At 49.6% G+C, this 10,583-nt stretch overlaps 1 protein-coding gene across 2 annotated transcripts; it reads right to left on the bottom strand.

Annotated features, from left to right (window-relative positions):
- Positions 1–2,404: 2,404 nt before the first annotated feature.
- LOC123147491 (uncharacterized) lies at positions 2,405–10,056 on the bottom strand. 2 transcript variants are annotated; one of them, XM_044566756.1, is made up of 10 exons: positions 9,596–10,056; positions 7,556–8,831; positions 7,410–7,468; positions 4,430–4,551; positions 4,143–4,353; positions 3,615–4,064; positions 3,436–3,546; positions 3,028–3,342; positions 2,909–2,959; positions 2,405–2,605 (listed from the first exon to the last, which is right to left on the bottom strand). In XM_044566756.1, the coding sequence occupies exons 1-10, from the start codon at positions 9,974–9,976 to the stop codon at positions 2,528–2,530; spliced, it is 3,054 nt and encodes a 1,017-aa protein (XP_044422691.1). In that variant the 5' UTR covers positions 9,977–10,056; the 3' UTR covers positions 2,405–2,527. The 2 variants fall into 2 exon arrangements, with proteins under 2 accessions (XP_044422691.1, XP_044422692.1); XM_044566757.1 differs by having other exon boundaries at positions 4,143–4,332.
- Positions 10,057–10,583: the final 527 nt, after the last annotated feature.

The following is a 10,583-nucleotide window of genomic DNA, read 5'->3' as shown; positions in this document are numbered from 1 at the left end:
CAAACCGGTGCATGAGACGGGGGAATGCCCGTTATTGCGTGAACCGATGCCAGGAGTTACCATATATGGAGTGTGTTGCGCTGAGTTGATGTTCTTCGGGTCCCCTAGTGCAAGGGAGATCCCAGAGGCGCCTCAGAGCGCGACCACGGGGGTGGTCAAAGTAACAAAAGGTGTCTTTTCTGAGGCACAGATCCTACAGAGACTGAATGAGCTGGCTCCAGGTAACTTTTCAGTGGGAGCTTATTAGACTCGAGGCCAACATGTACAAGGTTGAGTTTCCAACTACAAAGGACCTGCAGAGGCTTCTGAGTTTTGGGTTGTGCAGAGTCCCTGGCACCAAGTGTATCCTTGAGTTTCATGAGTGGAAGAAGGTTGAGCCAAAGGGCAAGCCCCTTACTCAGGTTTGGTTACGGTTCTCAGGGGCACCGTCCAAACCTCTGAATGATGTTCGGGCCACAGCTAGCTTGGAGAATCTTGTTGGGAAGACCGAGCGGGTGGACATAGCCTTTACCCGAGCTAATGGGGTGGCGAGGTTGCTAGTTAGTGTTCTAGACATTGAGTTTGTACCGGATGTGGTTAAGAGGACGCATGCCGGCATGATCTTTAACCTCAAGATTGAGTTTGAGGACACTAATTTATTCACTAAGGCTTTGGCTGGGAATGATGTTGATATGCTTGATAAGGATGACGGCTCTGGCAACAAGGAGTTGAGCGAGGATGATCGTGGACGAGATATGTCCACCAACCCAGGCTCTAGTCTCGCTTCAGTGACGCCCGGGAAGGGGACCCCCACACCTACTTCGGCGCCTATGAATTCACTGAGTTTTGGCTCATTTGAGCCCGCTTCGGCCCCTCCTAGACTGTGGAGTGAGTGGGTGGAGTGTGATGATTTTCTTGAACACTCGCTTCCCTCGCTTGATTTTGAGGCTCTTGGCACTTCTGTTGGTGGATGATCGGATGTTTCTGGTGCAGTGGTGACCTCTGCGGAGTGTGCTTCTATTTATGTGGCTCCCGAGACTGTGCTCAGGCAAGTTGAGGGGGGGGGGATGTTGGGCTGGCGGCCCCTGGCTCTCCCGTCACTCGCCTTCACTATGGTGCTTCACAGGAGATGCGGAGCCCGGCGACGTCCTGTGCGGCTGAGGCCGTGACATGCTGTGCAGCGGACACCGTGACGGGCGTCCTGGTTGGTGCCGGGCTGGGAGGGAGGCGTGGGCAGGTGGCCTCCGCCCCTACCTCCCCCATGGCGCCCCTGGAGGGGACGGCCCCTACTACGACACATGGAACCAGTAATCCTTTTTGCTACCACATGCATTTGGTTTTGCTGGAACCAATACTATTTTTTCTACCAGTGACTTTCTGGTTTGCTGGAACGAGCTTGATTTTTTGCTACATCCGCGTTTTTTACTTTTGCTGGGGGTCATCTTTCATTTTTGCTACCACCGTTTTCTTGGTTTGCTGGATCCAGTTCATTTTTTTGTTACAATCGGGTGGATGGGAGCTGCAGGATAGGGAGCTGCATCATCAGTTCTTTGCTGGAACCGGCATACAGATAGCTGCTACCGGTGATTTATTTTGCTTCAACGGCGATGGGACCCAGAGAGTTTTTTGCTAGAATCAAATTTCTTCATTCGACGAGGCGCAGTTTTGATTTTCCTCAATTTGTTCTTTTTTGCTGGAACCATCATTTGATTTTGCTACAATGAGCATTTGATTTTGCTGGAACCGCTTGAAGCGGAGCTGGGACCAGTTTTTTTCGCAGCTGGTTTTTCCTGCAACCATCCAATTGGCGAGCGGGGCCGACGAGCTCGCGAGCAGCAGCCACAGAGCTGCAATCGTCGCCACGGGGAGCTGCAACCGTGGGCTCACTTTTGCTGGTGAGAAAACCAGTGATGACGGCAGCGACCGGCGGCAAGGGCAGCGATGGGGGAGCGGCCGACGAAGAGAGAGGGAACCGGCGGCGCGCAAGGGATCCCTCTTCGCCTCCTTGATCGCCTAGATCCTACTTTTCCGGTTCGCCGGGCCTTTCTTTTGGGAGAAAAAACGAATCTGGGCGAAGCCCTATGAGGAAAATGTCTTAGTTTGTTGCAATACTACTATCTTTTGCAATGCTGGAGCTCCAGCCCAAAATTGCAGCTGGCGGCTTCTCACCATTTTCCTCGGACAGCTCCATGGAAGCGCTGCGTGGAGCCAGCCCAAATATTGGCTTTCTCTAGGAGTTGTTGGAGCAGTTGGAGCTGTTGTTTGGGCTTCCACTTCCCCGGCCGAAGCTGTTGGAGCTGCTCCTAGGAGCCCAAACAAATACTCCCTCTGTTCAGAAATGTAAGATGTTTTGGCAGTTCATATTAAACTACCAAAACATCTTACATTTATGAACAAAGGGTGTACATAAAAAATACACTGAAAATAATGAAACTGAATAATGCACAATACTTCCATACTCCAATATATACAAAAAAAAACAGTGTGCACAAAATGAAAACAGACTATTTGCACAAAGCAATTGCGCCGAAATGCGACTCCTGTGGTCCTAAATCCTATTCACCACTATGCCCCCCGCTGTCATCTTCTGCGGATTGATTCCATCGTCAGTAGAATCCGATGTATGCTGCAAAGCATAACATACAGTGTTTCGTCGTCAAATAACACACGAAAGAAAGCCGAATTTGATGGAGTAAATGTACATCTAGAACCGATGAAAAAAATAAGTTTCACTAAGCATTGCTTTCATTATTCATCTCAGGATAGACTTAGTGTGCAGTGACCCCCAGGGGAAAATAGAGAAATGAAAGCCACACAACTGGTGCAACATGTATAGCAAGATTGCTTTGAGGCAAAGCATGTTGTAGTATTAATGACTATCTAATGAAAAAATGCACATTCGGAAGGAAGAGCAAATATGAACATCTACCTCGTGTGATGCCTCGCCATCCTCAGCCCCAGGTCCAGCTGCTGAAGCATGCTGCAGACAAGCAGACCAGTATGAAAAATATGAACCTTCATTTGGGCAATAAATCAACTAAAATTTACCTGTGAAATATCTGATGACGCCATGCCCCGCATACTCTTTTCCAAAGACCGAAACCTGTTCTCCCAAGTTTCATTCATCTGCCGTGTGGCGTGATTGATCATCTCCTGCACCTGATCCTGTGTGAACATCTGCTTTCTCTTTTGACCTAAAGAACTTGGGATGGACTTTGACAAGTGGCCTATCCGGGCTTTGTCAATGATACCAGGAAGTCCATAGTACCTCCCTCGGTGACGGCCCCCTACCTCCTCCGACCATACAACATGGGGGTCTAGTTCAGTATCACCTGCCTCCTCTAAACGCCGCTGGAAGGCCTCCTATGAAATATAGTACGCAGATTCATTGAACTGAGTTCTGTGATATCAGTATAATTATTAATCAACTTATGATGCAAATGACTGAATACATACCACGGTTCGCCTTGCTTTCTCGGTAACAAATTCCCCCTTACCGCCGCCATGTTTATGGGTCTTATTAAATAGTTCAACTTCTGATACTGGCTTCCCACCATTCTCTATCATCTATTTCAATTCAATAAGAGTCATATGTAGCTGCCTAAGTGTGTACCAGGAAAAAATGTCAGTCTTACCATAAGTTTGCGATGCATGGTTATGCTCCGGGAGCCTGCTGTGTGCCGGGCGGAGCCTCCTGTGAAACGATTCTTCCTCATCAGGGCAGAGAACTGCAAATTTTCTTCTGAAGCCCAGTGCTCACATAGCATCTCCCACCACTTCGGCAGCATCCATTCAGGGGGGAACTGCTTCCACTGAAGAGGGTCGTCATCCTCGTGCCCTACACCTACACCTGCTGGGTCTCTGCGCGGCAGCTTCGACTTTTCTCTAGCACCCTTGTTATCAAAATTTGACTGTCCATTGGACTTGGTAGCATCCGAAGCTCCTTTCACTTTCCTTGACGCAAACAACTTCACTCTAGCCTTTCGCTTCTCATCACACAGGAGCCCAGTAAACTGTCTGGCTGTTCTGCGGTTGAATAGCTTCAGGCACTCTGCTTCCCGCCCAGGGGCCCACTTGTAACGGCGCTGTGGTCATCAAAATAGAAGGGTGTTCAGGACATACTTGATGAATCTACAAACACATTCTTGGATAAACTTTCTTACAAGGAACTCATCCAAGATGATAGCCCTTCTATCCGAATGATACTGGTGAAAGTGGAGAACCAATTGTTCTGGGTGCACTTCATTTGTTTGCTGACAAGCCATCATGTAAGTTGACCCTGGGTGCCACTGCTTGAGAAGTAAAGTGATGGTAGAGGCCACCTTGGGACAAGGAGGATCGATATCCCATGTGCTGCCAGTACAAGTCAATATGCTACGTACATGGAGATTATATAGTGCAAGTTGACCCTAGGCATCTGATGAAAATGCAATAATCTGAGAAGACTTACTCCACATTAGTCGGAGTCAGCACAGGCCTGTCAGCTACCCTACGTGGTTCAGTGAGTTTTGCAGGGCCCCTCCCCTTGCGCACTTTAGATTTCATATACCCTGTGCCAGCAGCATGAGTATCCTGCATGAAATCAATTATGCAATCACTTAAAAAGAAGAATGTTTGTGAACACATAATATCGGTTACTCAAATAAATTTCATTGATAATCATGAAGAATCGCAGTTACTCAAAAAATAACGATGAATTCACAATGAGGATTTACCAACCAAATTGAGGAAATTATATTGCTACTTGCTGACAGTGCATCACAGAAACAACACATGACCCTATGGTAAAACTAAATCTGGGCATGGGAAGCCCGGGCCAGGCTGGGCTTGTCAGTCAGCATGCACTGGGCTTCAGTGTGAAGCCCGGTATATTTTTTAGGCCAGGCTCGAGCTTCAATTTTCAGCCTGAAATTAGCCCAGCCTGGACCGAAAGTGGATAAAACATCTGCAGTGTTGGGAGCCTGCGCCTATGGGCTGTGGCCCAGCCCAACAAACTAGCAGACCAGCACCATATCCCTCCGTTTCCACCGTATACTAAGGGCGTCTCCAACACAGACCCTCAAACCAGCCCCATCCGTCCGGACCGCGCGGTCCGGACGTGTTTTGCCATCCAACGCTGTCCTGTATCCGGTCCGGACGTCCTTTTTCCCGCAAGCGCGCGTGGGGGCTTTGCGGGCGTCTGGACAGCAGCCACGCATGCATCCGACAACCCTGGTGGCCCACCCAAACCCCTCTCCCTTTCCCGCCCGAAGCAGTCAACACTGCTCCAGAGCATCAACGCCGCATTCATGCCGGCCCATAGAAGACGTGACCTCTCACTGGAACCGGCATTGAAGCGGCGCGGCGGCCGAGAGCGCCACCCCCGCAGCTTCGCGGTGCACGTGCCTTCTCTCCGCATTCAAACGACAACTGGCCGTCCGCCTCCCTACATTAGACATGTGTGGTTGCCGAGGAACCTACTCTGGCGCCCGCATGTGAAGGCCACCCGTCGGTTCATCTGGCGGCCACCATTAACCACCTCGCCGCTTGGCCTGGCATCCACCCGCTATTTAAACGCCAGACCCGGCAACAGTTGCATCCAACCTCCTCCGCTCCCTATCTCCTCTCAGCACCAAACCCGCCATGGCCTTGAGCTCCAAAGCCCTGTGCGAGAGCCTCTCAGACGAACACAAGAAGGAGATTGCCAGCATTGCAGCCGGCTGCGGCATGCGGACAAGCTCTCCGGAAGCCAGCGTTGCGGACGAGCCACTGGAAGAGGCGGATGACGACGAGCCGGCGCCACCGTCCTCGCCGTCCCATGCCGGCATCACCATGGGCGAGGCGCGGGCACACTTCACCGACATGGTGTTGGAAGAGCGGGAGGCCGCGTTCCGACAGGCGCGGGCCGGCCAAAAGTACAGCCTCCGCCTCATCGACGAGCACCGGCGCGCGGAGGAGCAACTTCTCGGCACGGCATCGTGGCGGACGTCGAAGTGGACGTGGACGAGCAGAAGGCACTACTCTGTCCTACCGTGTCGCCCGCGACATCCACCGTGATCGATGGCGGCACCGCATCGTGCAGGCAGAGAAAGAAGCCATGTACATGGCGGTCAACGAAGTGGCGGCGGAATATTACGACGACACAGACGACGTCGCCAGCTCCGCGTCGGCTGCGCCCCAACACCACCACGACAAAGTCGACACATCCGTGGGCGTCGCTAGCAGAGAGCAAGAGTAGAGCATGGGAGGCCGCCAGCTCTTGGGTCCCGGGAAGGCCACTACTACTCCCCTCCCGTTGAAGCCAAGCTTGGCGGACTCATCATCGTCGGCCGATTAGCCGCTTGCCCGCTTCGCGGAGGCGGAGCTTCAGTTTCCGGGGCTCATGGCTGGCCGACGAGCTTGTTGCGGACATGGGGAAGGCATGTCACGGGAAACGGGCGACAGCGATCATTTAGACTAGGTTAGAATAGGGTTTAGTTCAACTATGTCAAAAATGTAATGCATGTGCTCCGGTTTAGATGAAAATCATCCGGTTTTATTTAAAAATTATCGAAGTTTGAATGAAATTTGTTTGGTTTGTTTAAATTTGCCTCTATTTTTTTAATTTTCATTAAATTCCGTTCGAAATGTCTCCGGACATTTGCGGCTACGGTTGGATGGCCAACTCCTACATCAGTGTCCGTGGACTTGTCGCCATTGGTCCGCGGATGGATATGGTGTCCGGTTTGGGGGTTAGCGTTGGAGATGCCCTAATCCTAGTTGTCACCTGCATCTCCCCCAATCACTTCTTCTGCCCTCCTGTCTGTGTGTTGGCGCTCCCATACGCTGCATGCGCGCCTCTGTGCCGTCACCAACGCTGAATGTATGTCTCCATGGCTCCACCTCAGGCCAGCATCGACTACGCAGTCGTGCGCCTGTGCCTCCTCCCCACTGGCAACGACACACCATTGCCAGTCACGTCCGCCTCGTCCCCATCACAGGCTGTTTGACTCGTCGGCAACCTCACCTGGTTTCTGGTAGCTATCTGCATCATTGAGCAGCACATCAGTGCTAGATCTGCTCATTATTTAGTAGGGCATGGATGTGTGCATTTCTTGTATAGCTTCTCCTATATAATCCATGTGAATTTTGTGGATGCTTTGTCGGCAATTCTTGTCAGGTTACATGCGTTGCATTCGTGAAATATTGTTGGTTTATAATGATGATAGCACTTGCTTTCATAGCATAGACAGTATGCATTTCATGTGTGGACTGAATGTTTATTGTGACTTGGGCTTCGGGCAGGGCTTCCAGGCGTTGGGCTTTTGATCAGGCTAGGCTTGGTCTTGACAAGAGAGAAATTTTCAGGCTTTGGGCTCGGCTCAAGCTTGTTCTGAAGGACAACATTTTGTAAGCCCGGCCCAGCACGACGAATGCCCAGGTTTAGCTAAGATCATGCGAGAGGGACATACCTGGGAATGGATAGTTTCTGGTGGTTCGCAATGCGGTGGTGATCGATGAACTGATGATCCTGCAAGTGACCAAAATGTACAACAGTGTTAGATATCCTTTAAAAACAGTGTTGGAAAGATATCTATATAGTTGGATAGAAACATACTTGTGACAGAAGGAATAGTGGTACTGGGCAAGCAGGTAGTAGTCAACTGCGGTGATGGGGTAGGATGACAGCAGGCAGTAGCTACAGCCACCTGCTGGAGAATACCAGTGCGAGACCGGTTTTCAATATAGTCCCTCTCATTTGGCGAATGCATGCAGCCATTTGCTACACTCTTGTGTTGTCCCGCAGCTTTGTTGTGGTGACACTCAACTTCCACCTGCACAGGATGACTGTCATCTTGTATCTGTTGCCCTTGTGCGCCATTTTTACCATGAGGGCAAATCCCATTGGAACTTCCCTGAGGAATCTCATGCTCTTGTTCTGAATTGAAACTCCGGTTAGCAAGAGCACCCATAGCATCTTCTGAGCATTGACAGTGGCACCGTGAAACATTGTTCACTAGAGATATACCATGATCTCTAGAGACAGGAAGCAAGGTTGCATCAATGTTGTCCAAGTCGTGTGATCCCGCTCGAGGTGCCTGCTTCTGAGATAATGAAGTAGGGTAAAGATTGGAAATTATTCTGTCAACATCTGCAGGATTAAACTCATTTTCATCCGGGGAAGAAACTGGCTCCTGAACAGTATTGCTATTTGGAGTATATTCTGGCTGGGCAGCTGAATACTTACTACATTTAGGATGAAGCTCTTTGCCTGAGCCCATATGTTTTTTCTTGCGCTTCCCACCAGTAGTCCAGCTGCTCCTTTTCCTCTTCTGATTCCGTCCAGTTGTGTTACCATGCGACTCAGTATGCACCTGTTTTCCAGAAGCAGTGTAACTCGGAGCCTTTACTATTTCCTGCTCCACAATACTAGCCACTGAAGCATGTCTAGCTTTCTGGTTTTCATGATTTCCAATGATGTTACTTTGATGCCGCCCATGTACCTCCTCTGTATGAAATGAATGAATGGAAGGCCCACCTTGTGATCGCAGTGCGTTGCTGACCTTACTAGGATGGTCCAGCACTATCCTCTCTGCACAAATGGATCCAGGACTAGCAGATAGATCACCTTTCTTCTTAAAACCATGCCTGGGAACAGTTCCATTGGGTAATTTAATGTGTGACTCATCTCTATGAAATAACTGATCAACAGGTGCATCTTCTGCACATCGCACATGAACTGCTATCTTTGGGTTTGATCTGGGTGAAATGGTTGACTCTTCATGAACTGAACGAGCAAAAGAGGGTTCACGTTCCTGCTCAAAATGGATTGGCTTATTGTACCTTCCTACTTGCACCTGTCCCACGTGAATCGCTTGGCTTCTGGGTTCTTCCTGCGCCCGATCCATGACAACACATGAAAAAAGTATGAAGAAAATGTCACTAGACATCACATAATTGCACATATACATATATATTGTAAAAGGGAAGTATCCCACTCTCAGTTATGACGTTTCCAGAAAGAGCGATCCTACGGAATGTAATACTCAGAGTACTGTCATATAATGGAATGTTTGGATACCAAAGAGTCAGAAACTGCTCGAAGGGCAAGAAGCAAAGCAATTTAATAATGCTTGGAAGGACCGGGTACCAACGGAATTATGTGATGTTGTACTTATTCAATAATGTGTACTTAATATAGAAATATATATGTTTGCTAAGTGCAGACGAACCTATAATCTTCTGAATTTTATTAAGGTATCACATATATATGACAGGATTCCTCATGCAGTAACGCCAAGCTAGTAAGTAAAAAAAAATAAAGATTGAACAATATGTACCTAAGCAGGAGTTACGAAACTAAATACTACTCTACTAGGATGCATCAGATAAAAGGATGGAACCTCTTAGTCCCATCCAAGATCTCTATTGCCAATAGTTCAAGCAATCTGTACCTGCACACATCGAGACTCAACAAAATATGCAGTCACTCCTATAGTCCATTTTAAATCTACGACTTTCGCTCTCAAGACAAGCACCCCATTATTTTAGAAAATTTAGATGCTCTGACACTAGGATTATACAGTCTTTCGTTTCCACTATCCATTAACCCCATCAATCAGTGAAATGCACAATGTAAGAACTACAGGACAAGCACCTCCGACCGACGCAGGGACGTGGGCGCGATAGGATCGGCGGCCGCAGGCGAAATGACCTGTACGCCGGCTTGATGCAGCCGGAGGCGGTCGCCGTCGGCTACGAGGTCGGAGGCGCACAGCGGGCAGGTGATGCGCCGGAGGCCCCGCGGCACGGCAAGCACAGCGCCGCATCCGCCGCACTGCATCTGGTCCCTAACTCCCCCGCCGTGGTGGAGCGGCAGGGCGCGGCGCGGCCGCGGCGGCGGCCGCGGCATTAGCTCCGGCGGGAGGGCCTGCGGCATGGCGCAGCCGGGGCAGGCGAACTCCGTCATCCCCTGCTCCACCTCCAGCGTCTCGCCGCAGCCGGCGCACCGCACCTCCAGGATCTCCGGTGCCGTCATCGGGAGTGAGGGGGGCTTAGGTTTTGGGGTTTTCGTACTCTTTTTGGTTTTCTTACTTTTGAGGGTGTCGTTGGGGAAAGTGTGAGAGTGGGGAGTTTGTGTGGGGTTTGTGTGGTGGATGCGCGAGGGATGAGAGGCGGTCTGACTCGCTAGCTCCGACGGGGTAATCTGTCAGTGAAACGAAATCAGAATTTCGTTGCCGGCTTCAAATTGTTGGCGCCAAAGTTTTTTTTCTCTCATCTTATTTTTGAAACACGGTACAATCGTAAAAAAAATTTGAGAATAACTTCTTATCTATTCATCAACTGTTAAGGTAGCACAAAAAACATCCCTAAAAAAAAAGTAGCACAAAAAACATTAGAAGTAAAAAATACATCTAGACCCATCTGACAATGCTAGAAATACCAACGAGACGGGGACAGGGTGGGAAGAACTTTATTCCATTTGCAGAGAGCTCTCACCGTCTCGTCTCTCTTAGCAGGGCACAAACCCTAACAAAACTCCAATGAATGCACACACGCACATCCTAGTCTTGATTACTTTCAGATAATGAACCGATATCACATCTTGAGATTGATGAAGTCACATGTCTTGTAGTCGACGAGAA

Source organism: Triticum aestivum, chromosome 7A (assembly GCF_018294505.1).
Source record: "Triticum aestivum cultivar Chinese Spring chromosome 7A, IWGSC CS RefSeq v2.1, whole genome shotgun sequence".
NCBI classification, from domain to species: domain Eukaryota; kingdom Viridiplantae; phylum Streptophyta; class Magnoliopsida; order Poales; family Poaceae; genus Triticum; species Triticum aestivum.
The sequence above is the reverse complement of the archived record's forward strand: the minus strand, read 5'-3'. Positions and strand labels throughout refer to the sequence as shown.

Coding starts and splice junctions, on each gene's coding strand:
- LOC123147491 (XM_044566756.1), bottom strand. CDS start 9,976: ATGACGGCACCGGAGATCCTGGAGGTGCGGTGCGCCGGCTGCGGCGAG. Junction 8,832..9,595: donor CGTCCCTGCGTCGGTCGGAG/GTGCTTGTCCTG, acceptor GATCGGGCGCAG/GAAGAACCCAGAAGCCAAGC. Junction 7,469..7,555: donor CACTATTCCTTCTGTCACAA/GTATGTTTCTAT, acceptor GGTCACTTGCAG/GATCATCAGTTCATCGATCA.